Raw genomic sequence first — 17,960 nt, 5'->3', positions numbered from 1 at the left:
AGAACAGACTCAATTCGTTGGGGCGTGGACTCTACAAGGTGTCGAAAGCGTTCCACAGGGATGCTGACCCATGTTGACTCCAATGCTTCCCAATGTTGTCTCAAGTTGTCTGGATGTCCTTTGGGTGGTGGACCATTCATGACACACACAGGAAACTGTTGAGCGTGAAAAACCCAGCAGCGTTGACGTTCTTGACACAAAACTGGTGCGCCTGGCAGCTACTACCATATGACGTTCAAAGACACTTGAATATTTTTCACCCTCTGAATGGCACACATACATAAACCATGTCTCAATTGTCTCAAAGCTTAAAAATCCTTCTTTAACCCGTCTCCTCCCCTTCTTCTAAGCTGGTTGAACTGGATTTAACAAGTAACATCAATAAGGGATCATAGCCTTCATCTGGATTCACCTGGTCAGTCTATGTCATGGAAAGAGCAGGTGTCCTTAATGTTTTCTACACTCAGTGTATATAACCTGTTTACGACAGGTGTGTTCCAATGCTCTTAGTCTGCTTCTTTCCTTCCGAGCCTTTTACAACAGCACTAGTGAAGATAAGAGGGAACAGGAGATGGCTAAAGTACATTAACAGGTCTGGGACCACCAGGCTAATATGATAGGACATAGGCTGGTAAGAGTCAAGTTGTCTTTGATATGAATTATATGGGTTGACTCTTACCAGTCTGTCTTTGCTGACGATGAGCAGGCCTTTAGCTCCATTGAGCTGAGCCAGGCGGACCTTCTCATAGAAGGTGCAGTTCCCCCGCATCACCATGGGGATACGATTGGGGAAGCCACCCTCGGGGACGTCTGATGGGAAACACAGGACTGACGGTGTCAGGTCATAGGTCTCCAGACGAGACTAGTGGAGGCATAAAGGACGATTGGTTAATAATGGGTTTCATCGTGCGCACACACCACACACCAGCATTACTTGTCAGGGCAGAGAGCACACACACCACACACCAGCATTCTGATGAACTTGTCAGGGCAGAGAGCGCACACACCACACACCAGCATTATTTGTCAGGGCAGAGAGCACACACACCACACACCACCATTCTGATGAACTTGTCAGGGCAGAGAGCACACACACCACACACCTTTGTTAGACATCTCTCAAGAAGTGACAATGACAGCCGTTTACTCCACTTACTGCTTTGTTGAGGTCCCGAGGTAGACGAGCCCACTGGGAGTTGAAGAAGATGCAGTAATCCTTTCCTTTGCCTTGGCCCTTGTCACTGAAATGGGCCATCCCATATTCCCCAACAACCTGGCAAGAGAGAATTAACGTGTATAATAGATAAAAGCCTAAGTGCCTCGTAGAGGGGTGAGAGCAATAGACAGAGATGTAACAGTGGCCAGAATAACTTGAGATATTTAATAGACTGGTCCACTGACTTTATGACAGTGTGCAGTACTACATCTTTCCACCAGCTAGTCAGCTTTACACTGATGCACAAGCTTTAACTAGACATTTCCAAAATGGACAATACCAGGGAGCACGATATTAATCTTAAACCACATTGATACATCAAAAATGATCAAAGCCATGTTACAGAATGATGTACAGAGGATATTACTTGTAGATGGGCCCTATAGCTACGACTATTCTCAGCGCCCTAATAGGTTGTGTTCTCCGCAAGCTAACAGTCATGTAGCATGCAGGCTAACTGTTAATTATCTCGACAACAAAATACAACAAGTACTGTTAAACGTTGGATCGGACACATGCGACTTGTTTTACAGATGAATGCCACGTTATTTTTTTGGGGGGGGGTAAATAGACATGCGACCGTCTCACCTGTTTTAAGAGAAAATATGCCCAAACCAGGTTTAGCAAAGCCTTCATGATGCTTGCTTGCTTGCTGTCTTCCCATCAACCGCACTGCTCTGCTCCTCACCGTGCGGTCACCAGCTGTTTTCCCAGCTCTCGCCCACATTCTACAGTGCATTTGCCATTGGTTTATTTTTTTAACCAGCACCGAAGTACACGAATTATGATTGGTTTACATGATGCCAATCAAACATATCAATAAATTCCAGAGGTTTTCTGTCAGCTTCTATAATTTAGTGGTCAGCATACTAGATAACATAATTAGGCGGGTGCTTACATTTGTCCTATTTCACTCATGTACATGTGTGAATTGGAAATATATATTTTTTGTATATCCCAGAGGATATACAAGAGCCAGGGATTAGCCATTATTGACCACGACCATGAAGCAATTAGTGCCTTGCTCATGGGCACATCAGACTAGGTGAAAAAAGCCGCTTGGGGATTTGAACCAGCGACTTTTCGGTTACTGGACCAACGCTTAGGGTTGCCAACTGTCCCGTATTTGCCAAGATGTCCCTTATATCGGGCTAAATTGGGTTTGTCTCATACGGGACCGCCCTTGTCCGGTATATTCATCCAATCACAGTGTAGCGTAAACGCGCCAAATTCCTACCAAATGAATGTCTGTTGTTGTTCGGACAGTTTGGCATATCAAGTAAATATGGATAAACATACCAACAAAAAAAGACTGTGCAGCTACAACAAACAATGGGAAGCAAAAAATTAGAAGTGGGTTAAGGCTATCAGTGGTGACTCGACGAAAGCTTTCTGTACTTTATGCGGTCGGGAATTCTCAATAGGCAATGGTGGGGAGAAGGACCTAACTCAGCATGCATCCACAGAAATGCACAAGGCCATGCAAGCTGAAGGTGCCAATAATATCGGTGCATTCTTCGTAACGTTTACTGCGGAAAGTGAAGCCTCGTATGTGTACCAGACGGTTAAACACGGACTCAGCTACAACAGCCCCGACTGTCTTGTTTAAGCTCAAAGGTGCTTTGTTTCATGACTCAAATGTTGTGAAGAAGATGCACTTGGGAAGAACAAAAGCGGAGATGATTACAATGAATGTTTTTGGACCAAATACTGTGCGGGATATTTTGGATGATCTGTCCCCGACCGAAGGTGCGACCGTGTATTTCTTAGTTGCCAGTGATGCCTCAAACAAGGGAAATATAAAAATGTTTCCATTGTGTGTGAGATATTTCTCTGCTGGAGTGCAAGTTACTTGACTTTTATGAAGACAATGATGAAACTGCAAATGGCATACATCAAGCTCTGATGAACTGTCTGGAAAAGCATGGCCTGGATATTAGACACATCACAGCCCTATGCAGCAGATAAATGCAAATGTCAACTTTGGAAAACACCTCTCCGTTTACCAGTTATTGAGCAGTGACCACAATCGCATTCTGAAAGCTAATTGCCCAGCTCACATAGATCATAATGCCTGCGAGCCACTAAGTTGCCTTGCTAGCTAAACTTGTGATTTACTATATTTTTTATTTATTTATTATTAACACAACAAATACAAAAAAAGTGAAATATACAAACAAGAGTACATAGACCTAACAGACAGGGGTGTTACATATCAAGATTAATTTTCAATTTGTTAAATACTTTTATGGTGCTTTTTAGTTTTTACATTTACTGATCATTTCAAAATAATATTTAAATTCTATCTTAAATAATGTGAAAATTGGTTTGTTCTCTGCCCACTTCATTTTGTGGACAAAGAATCTTCCATGAAAGATAAACAAATAAACAATGAAAGTTAAATCAGGGTCCAAATAATTTAGATCGCAATAAAACATAATATCAGAGTCTTTCAAATTAACATTAATACTTGTTTCTTTCAAAATAAAATCTTCGAACTCACTCCAAAATCTTCTGACAAGAACAGTCCCAAAATAAATGGTCAAGAGTTTCTGGGTCACAACCACAAAATACACATTTGTTATCAATAGCTATTTTAATTCTGTTTATAATAAATGTCTTTACAGAGTGGATTCTATGAATGAGTTTGTATGATACTTTTCACCTTATTAGATATACAATATTTACCAGATAACAACTAAACTTTGTTCCAGGTCACTTGTCCTAGTTCTGCATTCCAGTACATTTTAGCAGAGGGAATAGTAACATATTGACATAGTTTCCCTATATACATACATGTTATTACATTTATAGTTTAAAATGTAAATTCCTTCTAGTTGTATTGAGGCTACAAAATCCTCAACAGTTGCACTTGGAGTATTGTTATAGCTCTAACAACAATTTGATACTCCTCAGGGGTGAATGTAACATTGTGTTGGTCTCATAAATTCTGGATAATCATATAGTTGTCCATCATTATTCAACAATTGTTTAACCCAAATAATGTTTTTGTCAAAGCAGTTCTGGAGAAAATAAAGACTTGTTTTTGTATTTTATGTCTTTATAATTCCAGATTGTATACCTATGAGGGGAAAATTGTGTTTGTACATGAGGTTCCAAGTTAGAAGTACTTGTTTATGAAAGTTTGCAGCTTAATATAATAGGGATTTTACCCAAATCAAAGTTACATTTGAGTAAGAATTCTAGACCACCAATCTGTTGGAAAATTAAATTAGGGATTATATTCCAAATGCAATCCTCATTTCTTAAATAGTTTTGTATCCATTTAATATTACATATTATATTAGAGGTTTTAATATCCAGAGCATTCAACCCTCCCTCACCTTGGGTGCTACATATTACCGCTTTTCTTAAATTATGAGCTTTATTCCGCAATATGAAGTTAAATGATTTAGTATCAACCATTTTAGTTACTGACAGAGGAACATCCAAGTCAAGGGAGGTATAAACTCATCTGGACCTTCAGATTGTGATAAAAGTACACGTCAATGTGCTCTTTTCAATCTTCTCCACAATAGGAGAGAAATTTAAGTTGGCCCTTTCTTTCTGATCTGTGCTAACTTTAATACCAAGATATGTGATCACATCTTTTACAGGGATATTACATACTGAGTTTAAGTCACATCTTTTCAACGCAAATAATTTAAATGTCCTAATATTCAGAGATAAACCTGATACATGTGAGAATGCATTAATACACTCAATAGCTTTCCTGACTTCATTATGATCTTTCAAAAAAAGGTGTCGTCAGCCAATTCTGAACATTTGATCTCTTTGTCTTGTATCCGAATACCCCTAAAATTATTCTTATTTATATGAAGTGCCATAACTTGTGTGACCAATAAAAATAAGAAAGGAGAAATTGGGCATCCTTGTTTAATTCAATGTCTAATGTAAAATATTTGTGAAGTTCCGTGGGATAATTTAACGGAGCTGTTACTATTATTGTAAAGAGTCTTAATTACACTTTGGAAATATTGACCAAAACCAACATTTCTCTCTAAAATAATGTTCAACTGTATCAAATTCCTTGTAAAAGTCTACAAATAAAATAAAACTATCTTAGATACAGAATTAAAATGATCCAACTCAAATAATTTTGATATCCTGAAATACACCTATATAACTCTATTAATCTCTTCTTCAAATTCTTGAAATAATATCCTGTTGTTTTGTTTGTTGTTGGATGCATAATTATTCCCTAATAAAAACATTTCACTGTTGAAATGTACTGTTAAAATGAACCAACGTCCAGAGTGGTGAGTCTTACGACTGATGACCTTCCCTTTAAATGCACCTCTTAAAACTGCTACACCTGCAGAGTGGTGAGTCTTACTACTGATGACCTTCCCTTTAAATGCACCTCTTAAAACTGCTACACCTGCAGAGTGGTTGTTGCCATATGATAACCAGATATCGTTACCTCTTTGATTTTTCCAAAAAGATAGATCGGAAGAACAAGCATGAGTCTCTAGTAGAAAGTAAAAGTCTGCATTAAACCATTTTCAATACAGGAAAATAGCCTTACACTTGAGTAAATTACGAATACCACTAACATTAATTGAACAAAGAAAATAAAGATAAATTTCAACAACCACCGTTGTTATGCTAATATAAGCTTTTCCTAAGGATATGTAACTCAATAGGATTTCCATCCCATTATTAACCTCTAACAATATATATATATTGGTCATAAAGTTAAAGTATTCTTACTCCCACAAGGGGGAGACATTGTGTAGACTTTACAATAAGCAGTTATTCACCTATAGTTAGTGTTTAGTTTACCAGTTCTCAGGTCAGCCTTTTCTCATTCAAGTGTTTGTGTAAATATTTTATAATAAAAGGCTGCTTTTCATCTGGAAATTCGTTTTTTTGGCCTGACAGTTCTGTCTGAGTTAGACTCTGGCTCTCACTCAAATGTTCTGATTTGGCCGCATTTCGTTCCCAATGATGATCACTCTTGCACCGATAAAAACATGTGGTTTTCCCTGCCTTTCTAGCTGCAGCCACAGTTTCTCTCTTGTCACTTTGTCTGCTGAGGTCAGATCCTCCGTGAAAGTCCATTTTTGCTTGATGAGGAATTCACAATTCTTGGCTCGCCTCCAGAGAAGATCCCGTGTAGATCTGTTGGTGAACCGGATGATGGTTGTCCTCGGTCTCGTCTTGATCATTGACTCTTTCCAAACGACGGACGATGTCTACATTTTCCTGAAGTTTGGCTTTTGATTCGGGAATGACAGCTCCACAGATGTCAACAGCTCTGCCTTTTATGTCCTCACCAGTCTACTCTTAAATTCCATGGAGCTTCAGGTTCCACCTGCGCTGGTATCTCTCCGCCTCATTCACCTTTTGCTCGAGTTCAGACACCTTCTTTTCATATTCCTGGCAGATAACTTCCACTTTCTTCATGTCACTTTGGTGGGGCAAGCCAGCAGAAAATACGGAGCGTTACGCCGTGATTGGCTCAGTGTTCTGTCACTCATGGGGACACTACTTCACCACAAAGTCTAAGAGGAGACCTCAAAAATGTGAGCCCTTTGGGTGCTGCCATAGAGTTACATTAGAAGTGATCATCCAATAAGGCTCAAGGTCATTGGCCACAGATAAAATGTACAGTAGCTTTGATTGGACTGATCATGTCAACTTCATACTTTCAAAATCTTAGCTAGCAGTCATCATCATGAATCAAGTCAACAATCTACTGGCAAATCCTTTTTAATCCTTGTCATATGAAGATAAATAATGCAAATAAATTATGGCTGTGTGGTCCCAAATCTGGGATTAAGGGGATTAACTTTTCCAAGTTTAAAATTATAAACATTCAACATTGGCCATTCTGTCAATGAAGCATGATTTGTGCAGAACTGCAAAAACTTGACATCAGTGAGTTCCAGACAACTGGAAAGTTGGGAATAAATAAGCTCCGACTGGGAAAATAAGTTTTGAACATCCAACTCGGAATTGTAAATCTGACCTCCAGTTGTTTTGAAAGCACCATAAATCCATAGAATGCCAGACTTTGCCAACGAAGGACCGCCGAGCCAGCTTCCTGTTCAAGTGAGCACAGCATAACAAGGTGAGTGCAAACATGTATTTTTTGCTGCTGCATAAATTATGTAATATGCCAGGGAGATATGTATACTGTAGCTAAGAAAGTAATACTAAGTGTATGTTGTGCAGTAAGATGTTAGTAGCCCATGTGCCACACTCTAATAATTTGGTCTATTTACCCCTCGTAATTTCACCTACTGTTCTGACTTGGTGATGCACATGTAGCATATAACCTGTTTTGGAGAAATGTAATCGTCAAATATTGTAAGAGCTTTTTTGTCTGTTTATATGCCCCCTTTATTTATCCTACGGTTCTGACTTGGTGTACAGGGAGAACACAGCAAGAACGCCCATGTTCTGAATTTTGTCGCTGTACATTTAAAAAGTGTTAAACAAATAATTATACAGCTCGCTCATGAATGTCTTAATCGAAAGATTACAGATAACCTCTTGTCCTCCCCTTATTCCATAGTTTGTACATCTCAATTGTCATTAGAAACCGCATTTGTTTAAGCAAGTCAGACATAACAGCTATGTTTTTTAAAGGGCAGTAAATGAGGATGAATGAACTGTTTCACTGCCAGACAAGGCTCCGCTGATAGCCAGGAGTAGCAGTGGTAAAATGTTGGGACAGCTTTATGTAGGCCGCAACAGTTTGTGGGCACCGTTTGTCACCGTTATAGTGCAATTCATGTATTGTTTAGTGTTATGGCTTTACTGGCATGCACCCCACTTCAAGATTTATAGGCTAAAAATCGCTCCTGGTTACATATAAGTTAATATGGAACACACTTCTGGAAGATCTGATGAAAGAGAAGATGGCAGACATGGGGGAAAAAAAGAGAAGTGGAACATGTTTTGAGCGAATATGAGGTGGAGCACAGAGACATTTGGAAGAGCTACAGAAGGAAATTAAACATGACAAGAGTGAGGATTAATTAACTGCGGTGGCAAGTGCGGTGAAGACCGCCGTGTTTTGAGCCTAGTCCTGATGATGACAAAGATGATTCGGGTCCAGTGGGAGTGAGATGGCAGATCCATATGTGGTGTCAGGTTGTGTGGAGAAGAGGTTGGGGAATGTGGAATCGTGTTTCGGCTGTCCAGAGGGAGCGTGAGCCCCACACCACGCGATTGGGGACAAGAACTGTGACTTGCTTTCCTCTCCAGAGCACGGAGTGATAACTGGAGTGGCATTAAGTGTATTTAATCCCGGTGTCTGTGACGCACATTGTTTGGTGCGGCAGACTCGGTGGAGAGTGTGATGAAACAGAAGACACCATCTGTACTACAGAGTTTTAAAAATCTATATAAAAATAAATGCAGAGTCAGATAAAGTCAAGTCAGGATGTGTTAGTTATCCCAAGAGAACTTCTGTCCTGAGTCCATTACAGTGTTTTAGGTATCAAGCTTATGGTCACGTGCAGCAGTGTGCAGGAGGGAGCTTCCTAGATGTGATAAGTGTGCAAGAGGACATGAGACAAAGGAATGTGTAGTGTCTGTGGGAAAAATTGTGTGTGTAAACTTTAAGGGTACCCATGATGCTGGAGATCAGAGGTGTACAGTGAGAGAAAGGCAGGTTGAGGTTGCCAGGATCAGGTAATAGTGCAGAAAGTGACGTATGCGGAGGCAGTGAAGAGAGGAGTAGAAGAAGATAGGTCCAGGGTGAGGGATCCCAAGAGGATCCCTGTGAGTAGGCTGAGGCCAATAAAGAGTGATAGATGTGCTTCGGGAAGGTTGGTATTCTGCCGTACCTGTTCTGCAGGAATGGAATTTAAATCACAGAGGACGGATGTGGTGTCAACAGTGGAGAAGTACTTGGATGTACAAGATTTTATATAGCAGATGAGTTACAATAGGTTTTTAACAATAGTGTCCTGTCCTCCCAGTCTGTTGGCCTGGAGTAGGTTACATTTACATTTACATTTAAGTCACTTAGCAGACGCTCTTATCCAGAGCGACTTACAAATTGGTGCATTCACCTTATGACATCCAGTGGGACAGTCACTTAACAATAGTGCATCTAAAACTTAGGGGGGGTGGGGTGAGAGGGATTACTTAACCTATCCTAGGTATTCCTTAAAGAGGTGGGGTTTCAGGTGTCTCCGGAAGGTGGTGATTGACTCCGCTGTCCTGGCGTCGTGAGGGAGTTTGTTCCACCATTGGGGGGCCAGGGCAGCGAACAGTTTTGACTGGGCTGAGCGGGAGCTGTACTTCCTCAGTGGTAGGGAGGCGAGCAGGCCAGAGGTGGATGAACGCAGTGCCCTTGTTTGGGTGTAGGGCCTGATCAGAGCCTGGAGGTACTGAGGTGCCGTTCCCCTCACAGCTCCGTAGGCAAGCACCATGGTCTTGTAGCGGATGCGAGCTTCAACTGGAAGCCAGTGGAGAGAACGGAGGAGCGGGGTGACGTGAGAGAACTTGGGAAGGTTGAACACCAGACGGGCTGCGGCGTTCTGGATGAGTTGAAGGGGTTTAATGGCACAGGCAGGGAGCCCAGCCAACAGCGAGTTGCAGTAATCCAGACGGGAGATGACAAGTGCCTGGATTAGGACCTGCGCCGCTTCCTGTGTGAGGCAGGGTCGTACTCTGCGGATGTTGTAGAGCATGAACCTACAGGAACGGGCCACCGCCTTGATGTTAGTTGAGAACGACAGGGTGTTGTCCAGGATCACGCCAAGGTTCTTGGCGCTCTGGGAGGAGGACACAATGGAGTTGTCGACCGTGATGGCGAGATCATGGAACGGGCAGTCCTTCCCCGGGAGGAAGAGCAGCTCCGTCTTGCCGAGGTTCAGCTTGAGGTGGTGATCCGTCATCCACACTGATATGTCTGCCAGACATGCAGAGATGCGATTCGCCACCTAGTCATCAGAAGGGGGAAAGGAGAAGATTAATTGTGTGTCGTCTGCATAGCAATGATAAGAGAGACCATGTGAGGTTATGACAGAGCCAAGTGACTTGGTGTATAGCGAGAATAGGAGAGGGCCAAGAACAGAGCCCTGGGGGACACCAGTGGTGAGAGCGCGTGGTGAGGAGACAGATTCTCGCCACGCCACCTGGTAGGAGCGACCTGTCAGGTAGGACGCAATCCAAGCGTGGGCCGCGCCGGAGATGCCCAACTCGGAGAGGGTGGAGAGGAGGATCTGATGGTTCACAGTATCGAAGGCAGCCGATAGATCTAGAAGGATGAGAGCAGAGGAGAGAGAGTTAGCTTTAGCAGTGCGGAGCGCCTCCGTGATACAGAGGAGAGCAGTCTCAGTTGAATGACTAGTCTTGAAACCTGACTGATTTGGATCAAGAAGGTCATTCAGAGAGAGATAGCGGGAGAGCTGGCCAAGGACGGCACGTTCAAGAGTTTTGGAGAGAAAAGAAAGAAGGGATACTGGTCTGTAATTGTTGACATCGGAGGGATCGAGTGTAGGTTTTTTCAGAAGGGGTGCAACTCTCGCTCTCTTGAAGACGGAAGGGACGTAGCCAACGGTCAGGGATGAGTTGATGAGCGAGGTGAGGTAAGGGAGAAGGTCTCCGGAAATGGTCTGGAGAAGAGAGGAGGGGATAGGGTCAAGCGGGCAGGTTGTTGGGCGGCCGGCCGTCACAAGACGCGAGATTTCATCTGGAGAGAGAGGGGAGAAAGAGGTCAGAGCACAGGGTAGGGCAGTGTGAGCAGAACCAGCGGTGTCGTTTGACTTAGCAAACGAGGATCGGATGTCGTCGACCTTCTTTTTCAAAATGGTTGACGAAGTCATCTGCAGAGAGGGAGGAGGGGGGAGGGGGCGGAGGATTCAGGAGGGAGGAGAAGGTGGCAAAGAGCTTCCTAGGGTTAGAGGCAGATGCTTGGAATTTAGCGTGGTAGAAAGTGGCTTTAGCAGCAGAGACAGAGGAGGAAAATGTAGAGAGGAGGGAGTGAAAGGATGCCAGGTCCGCAGGGAGGCGAGTTTTCCTCCATTTCCGCTCGGCTGCCCGGAGCCCTGTTCTGTGAGCTCGCAATGAGTCATCGAGCCACGGAGCGGGAGGGGAGGACCGAGCCGGCCTGGAGGATAGGGGACATAGAGAGTCAAGGGATGCAGAGAGGGAGGAGAGGAGGGTTGAGGAGGCAGAATCAGGAGATAGGTGGGAGAAGGTTTGAGCGGAGGGAAGAGATGATAGGATGGAAGAGGAGAGAGTAGCGGGGGAGAGAGAGCGAAGGTTGGGACGGCGCGATACCATCCGAGTAGGGGCAGTGTGGGAGGTGTTGGATGAGAGCGAGAGGGAAAAGGATACAAGGCAGTGGTCGGAGACTTGGAGGGGAGTTGCAGTGAGGTTAGTGGAAGAACAGCATCTAGTAAAGATGAGGTCGAGCGTATTGCCTGCCTTGTGAGTAGGGGGAAGGTGAGAGGGTGAGGTCAAAAGAGGAGAGGAGTGGAAAGAAGGAGGCAGAGAGGAAAGAGTCAAAGGTAGACGTGGGGAGGTTAAAGTCGCCCAGAACTGTGAGAGGTGAGCCGTCCTCAGGAAAGGAGCTTATCAAGGCATCAAGCTCATTGATGAACTCTCCGAGGGAACCTGGAGGGCGATAAATGATAAGGATGTTAAGCTTGAAAGGGCTAGTAACTGTGACAGCATGGAATTCAAAGGAGGCGATAGACAGATGGGTAAGGGGAGAAAGAGAGAATGACCACTTGGGAGAGATGAGGATCCCGGTGCCACCACCCCGCTGACCAGACGCTCTCGGGGTGTGCGAGAACACGTGGGCGGACGAAGAGAGAGCAGTAGGAGTAGCAGTGTTGTCTGTGGTGATCCATGTTTCCGTCAGTGCCAAGAAGTCGAGGGACTGGAGGGAGGCATAGGCTGAGATGAACTCTGCCTTGTTGACCGCAGATTGGCAGTTCCAGAGGCTACCGGAGACCTGGAACTCCACGTGGGTCGTGCGCGCTGGGACCACCAGAGTAGGGTGGCCGCGGCCACGCGGTGAGGAGCGTTTGTATGGTCTGTGCAGAGAGGAGAGAACAGGGATAAACAGACACATAGTTGACAGGCTACAGAAGAGGCTACGCTAATGCAAAGGAGATTGGAATGACAAGTGGACTACACGTCTCGAATGTTCAGAAAGTTAAGCTACGTAGCAAGAATCTTATTGACTAAAATGATTAAAATGATACAGTACTGCTGAAGTAGGCCAGCTGGCAGTGGGTGCATGTTGACACTACACTAATCAAGTCGTTCCGTTGAGTGTAATAGTTTCTGCAGTGTTGCTATTCGGGGGCTAGCAGGCTAGCTAGCAGTGTTGTTTACGTTACGTTGCGTTAAAAGAACGACAATAGATGGCTAGCGAACCTAGAAAAACGCTCTAGACTACACAATTATCTTTGATACAAAGACGGCTAAGTAGCTAGCTAAGTAGCTAGCTACGATCAAACAAATCAGATGGGGCCAAAGTAGTGGAATAGTGGTGAGGTTTTAATGGGTGCAGGGTTAGATGGTAGGGCAAATTTTTTAAAGTGTAATTAATTCATACTATATAATAGTAGGCTGATACACAGCTAATACACTAGGTGGCGGCATGCACTTATAAATGTGTTTGAGGACCGCCATAACACGAACAAAGTAGAAGAAAAAGGTTGGAGTTCGAGAGGCGTGGCTGGAACAGTTTCAAAATGGCGGTGAGTCGATCATATCTTCCATGAACGTATCTAATACGTCGTTATTTATATTTTATATTGGCAATTGCGTGCCTCAATCTAGCTACAGTAGTGTTATCTAGCAAATGCAAGAGAGCAGAGTAGGGACATTTGCGAGCGTGCTTTTCAGACAGCATCATGTTAATGAAAAAGAAAAGGAATGTCAAACAGAGACAGAAAAATGACAAAGAATGTCGCTTGAGAAAAAAGACCCAATACCCGATTGGGACGATCGGATGACAATATTCTGCCAGACCTGCAACATTACGTTAGACTACATAGTGCATGGGCGCTAGATCAGCATTCCCGGTAATAAACTCGTGTCCCCCGTGGACCTGTTCGTACATAAAGCATCATCCATTCAGGCTGCAAAGGCATTTACCTCTTTAATTGCAAGAAGAAATGCGTACTTTAACACAATTTCCACGACCGTTTGAAGTATTTTCAGCCAATTTAGGATGTTGCATACCGCGTTCATCCAAGGGTGTGCAACGTTCCTAATCTAATATTCATAATGGTGGTAAATGAACACGCATTTCATTTTAGTGGCCAACTCAGGAGACTATAACAGGTAGCCGCAAAAAAATGGCGCTGAGTCGATCTCTTAACTTTTAAAAACCTAATTTACTCACCATTTGTTTTCTAGTTCTAAACATTTTTAAGGGGTATTTCAATTGAACTACAGTATTCTGACCACTGTTAGCGAGATGGAGTGGGTTGAGAAATTTGCTCGCGTTAAGGGCAGACTCGACTGTATAATGTTGTCAACATCAGCGTGCTAAATATCATGCCATGTTCGTACCCCAGTTTCCCTCCCCATAATCTTTAGACTACATTCTAGAAACTGGGTTCTATTAAATCACTTCAATCCTCGTTTTCCCTTCATCTGATTCTTCTATTGGGTTTAACGGCCGTTGGCATCCAACGTTAACGATACATTACCGCCACCAGCTGGAGGAGGTATTTTAACCAGAAAATACGAATCATTACATGAAAGGGGGGAAACGAAAACGTGAAACAAACCCCATCTCACTTCAATCACAGTCCATTCCAAAATACATCCCTGCTCAGGGGCCTCGGAGGGTGGGAACATTCAGCGACAGGATTTCTTGCAGGGCATCCTGAAACATTTAGCTGCATTCAATGATGACAATTTTCTCCGTTTGTGCTATACAGTTTATGGCCATTGCAATAAATTATACAAAGTCCACCTTTAACATGTAACATTTCACAATCCCTCTGTTGATGTGAAACAGTCACTGGGTCATGGGGGCTCTACTACCCATTGTTCCTTCCCTGCCACTCTGACGTGCAGCAACCACGCCATCTGTCTTCAGTTATCATACTTCTTGTGCCACTTTTTCCACCCTAGAAATAACCCCATTTGATTGGTTCAAAAATCTATACAGGAATCATTCCACTCCAATATCTTGAGTCTTAAAAACACAACAACAAAAAACGAAATAAGATTGCTACTTGTGATGTTCAGACTCCACCCATTCCAAGACATTCCAGATTTTCAGTTTTGCAACAGAATTGGTTTAATAATAATACACTCTCGGTTTTATTTTCTACCTGATAATTGTACCCACCTGGTGTCCCAGGTCTAAATCAGTCCTTGATTAGAGGGGAATCACTCACCTGGTGTCCCAGGTCTAAATCAGTCCTTGATTAGAGGGGAATCACTCACCTGGTGTCCCAGGTCTAAATCAGTCCTTGATTAGAGGGGAATCACCCACCTGTTGTCCCAGGTCTAAATCAGTCCTTGATTAGAGGGGAACAATGACAATCAGCAGTGGAACTGGCTTCAAGGATCAGATTTGAATTTGCCTGGCCTATACTGTCGATTCAAAGTTGAACATGACCAATTTGGGCACTTATAAGCGCATAAATTGGAACACAGGGGTGTCAATCTCATTCCATGGAGGGCCCAGTATCTGCAGGTTTAGTTTTTCCTTTCAATTAAGCCCTCGACAACCAGGTGGGATGAGTTCCTTACTAATTAGTGACCTTCATCAATCACGTAAAAGGGAGGAGTGAAACCCACAGACTCTCGGCCCTCCGTGGATTGAGTTTGACACCGTGCTTTACAGTAACATGCTATAAATCACATCAGAGTGGGTTTTTGCTGACAGCCGCTCTGAACATGAGCACGTCACACTACAAGAAGTTGCCCCCGTCACTCCGGCTAATTGGGCAACTTTTGTTTTTGTCTGAGGGAGGTAAATGCTGTAAATTGAGAGGACTCGTATGTATTTTGAAAGATGAGATGTCGAGGACTATAATAAATTCCACTTTGATGTCGCAGAAGTAAGCCAAACACCTGTGACTCCAAATGCAATTGACATTTCCATATCATAAAACTCATGTCACACACAGTGTTCCTCCTCTGATGTACAGTTGGATGACATCATACCCTGGGTTGTTCTGAACAAAATGATTTGTCTGTTGTGAAGAGAATTTGCGGCTGAACACCTGAATGCGGCTGAACACACACCTGAATGCGGCTGAACACACACCTGAATGCGGCTGAACACCTGAATGCGCTCATGACTCCTTTCTATGAGCACCAAAATTCGCGTCGGTATCTGTAAGATCATATTTTATAACTTAGCTAGGTCATGTTGGCAATAGAACAAGCTTTCAAATGATGCCCACCTGATCCAGATTGAGATTTATAATGGGCCATGTTTTTGGATTGCGTAAACAACGGTAAATGTATGATGACGGGTATGCAGGGCTGTATTTTAGTTTTGTCAACGGTGCTTTTTTTGGGAAGGCTCTTCTTTGAGTCATAAAAATGCATTGCCATTACTTAAGAACTGTACACTTTGGAGAGATGGGTGACCACTTGGAAACATCAGGTTTTTTTGTATTTATTTAACCTTTATTTAACTAGGCAAGTCAGTTAAGAACAAATTCAGGGGCAGAACGACAGATTTGTACCTTGTCAGCTCAGGGGTTTGAACTTGCAACCTTTTGGTTACTAGTCCAAAGCTCTAACCACTAGGCTACCCTGCCGCCCTCTCACTCAAAACACTCAAATACCCCAACATTTTCAGGAATATTTTTATGTTACTGAATGTATTTTCAGATTCTGTTATCAATAAATGTGGTTAAAAAGTACAGTAATTGTAAAATCTACATTAAAGTCAACAGTGTGTTTGGATTCAGTCTTTTCAGGTCAACTGTTGTGTCCTTGTCTTGGTCAATGTTTTTCTCTCCATAATCTCAACTTTTAATTGCTACCATGCTTATGCATATGTTTTTCATATTATGTATAAAAAAACATTTCAATTTAGTGCTATCCATATAGGCTAATTCTCATGAGTGTAAAGGGTTTAAAAAAGTATCATGATTTGGCTCAATTAAAATGGATCTGATCTCCAGCCCTGTCAGTTTTTTCCCATGTCAAGTACTCCTATTGAAATAATTATTATTTGTGTCAAATAAACACATCTACATTTTCAGTATACAAATTGGATACAACTTAAAGGTGCTGCGGTCCTTGATGGTATGATTAGACTATGGGGTTCAATCCTAAATTCTACAGAATATTTTCCTTTCAGGACAGAAACAAGGAAGGAGAGAAGAAAAAGAAGGAGAGCATCTTTGACCTGTCCAAGTACATCGATAAACAAATCCGTGTCAAGTTCCAGGGAGGACGAGAGGGTAAATCAGTGAAGATAATACTTACTTAGTCCATTTCATTACCATGTCAAAACTTGATGAACGAAAGAAAGAAAAAATACTGTGGGACTTGAGGTTTCCAAAAGAGAACAATGGCCACCTGCCTGTCTGGAAATGCTTTTCCATGACAGGCCACAGTCCCCATCTTCTTTACTGGTTTTCTCTTTGCCTCCATTCAAGATAATAATCCTTATTTTTTTATGTCAGCCAGTGGAGTCCTAAAGGGGTTTGACCCCCTGTTGAACCTGGTATTGGACAGCACCATCGAGTATTTGCGAGGTATGTAGCAGAAACTAAGACTTATGATCGCATATCACTTCTACAAAGTGAAAATGCACTCCTGGTCGGCGAGGAGACTGTTGCCCACACAATTCAATGGAAAACATATATGTGATGTTGCCCATTAGTTAAAAAATTGACAATAAAATCAAGGTCGTATAAAGAAGGTTGTGCTGGATCATTCATGATGGAGTTTCACATACTATCAATTACCTCTGACCTGTTATGCCACTTCCTTCTCCAATACAATTTGGTTTGCTTTGTAATTTCCAGACCCTGACGACCAGTTCAAGCTGACCGAGGACACGCGACAGCTGGGCCTGGTGGTGTGTCGAGGGACCTCAGTGGTGCTCATCTGTCCTCAGGACGGCATGGAGGCCATCCCCAACCCCTTCATACAACAGCAGGATGGATAGTCCGCAAGCCTTATTCCTCTTGAGTTCTTCACAGTAGCCCAATTCCTGGGGTGAATCTTAATTGTATTTCCTTGATTTCTCAAGTCCTCTCCTTGATTCCTTCTTCGGACAAGAACATCCGAGGGGAGGAACCTCAGATCGTTTGCTCCGATATGCTTTGAAAAGGTGACAAGGTAGGAGGACGTGAGGAATCAAGGAAATATTATTTAGATTCACTACTATTCTCCCCTGACCCTTCTACCCGAGGTGCACTTCATGTTCACTACCATCAGCCCCACACATCTTTCTGAGTCCCTAAAATCAGGAAAATTATTTTGTTGTAGTTTAATTGTTGTCACCAGCCTGAATGTTGAGGTAGTGTGATGAGCATGTGTTCTGTTAATCTTTTTTTTGAGGGGGGGGGGGGGGGGGGTTCTCTGACTAGATAAGTGAAAACATATTTTTGCTGTGATGATAAACATTAAAAAAAAAAAACTTTTTACTATGGTTTTCCCTAAATCAGGCCAGGTTTGAACGATCTGGCATATTATGGTTTTACATTACAGATGTAATAAATGTACTATTTTCTTTTTAATGATGTGTGTCTTCAGTGTTTTGTATCGTCTTTGAACGTCAAGAATTACGGCCCAAATGGATTAA

The 17,960-nt window shown here is 42.8% G+C and overlaps 2 protein-coding genes across 3 annotated transcripts in view; one reads left to right on the top strand and one right to left on the bottom strand.

The window, feature by feature from the left end:
• The window catches only part of sppl2 (signal peptide peptidase-like 2), a 26,536-nt gene extending 24,599 nt beyond the window's left edge, over positions 1-1,937 (bottom strand). For both annotated transcript variants that reach the window (XR_006834344.1, XM_046322252.1), the window contains exons 1-3: positions 1,805-1,937; positions 1,157-1,273; positions 680-862 (exon numbers count right to left, since the gene is read on the bottom strand). Coding sequence is in view for 1 of the 2 variants with exons in the window: in XM_046322252.1 (XP_046178208.1) it covers positions 680-862; positions 1,157-1,273; positions 1,805-1,852 (348 nt within the window). In the remaining variant the exon portion in view is untranslated. The remainder of the gene's footprint in view (positions 1-679; positions 863-1,156; positions 1,274-1,804) is intronic.
• Positions 1,938-12,843: 10,906 nt separating this feature from the next.
• Positions 12,844-17,895, top strand: LOC124009712 (U6 snRNA-associated Sm-like protein LSm7). The gene is made up of 4 exons (XM_046321801.1): positions 12,844-12,918; positions 16,506-16,608; positions 16,834-16,905; positions 17,179-17,895. The coding sequence occupies exons 1-4, from the start codon at positions 12,913-12,915 to the stop codon at positions 17,319-17,321; spliced, it is 324 nt and encodes a 107-aa protein (XP_046177757.1). The 5' UTR covers positions 12,844-12,912; the 3' UTR covers positions 17,322-17,895.
• Positions 17,896-17,960: the final 65 nt, after the last annotated feature.

Source organism: Oncorhynchus gorbuscha, linkage group LG22 (assembly GCF_021184085.1).
Source record: "Oncorhynchus gorbuscha isolate QuinsamMale2020 ecotype Even-year linkage group LG22, OgorEven_v1.0, whole genome shotgun sequence".
NCBI classification, from domain to species: Eukaryota; Metazoa; Chordata; class Actinopteri; order Salmoniformes; family Salmonidae; genus Oncorhynchus; species Oncorhynchus gorbuscha.
This window is presented reverse-complemented; position numbering and strand designations above follow the sequence as displayed.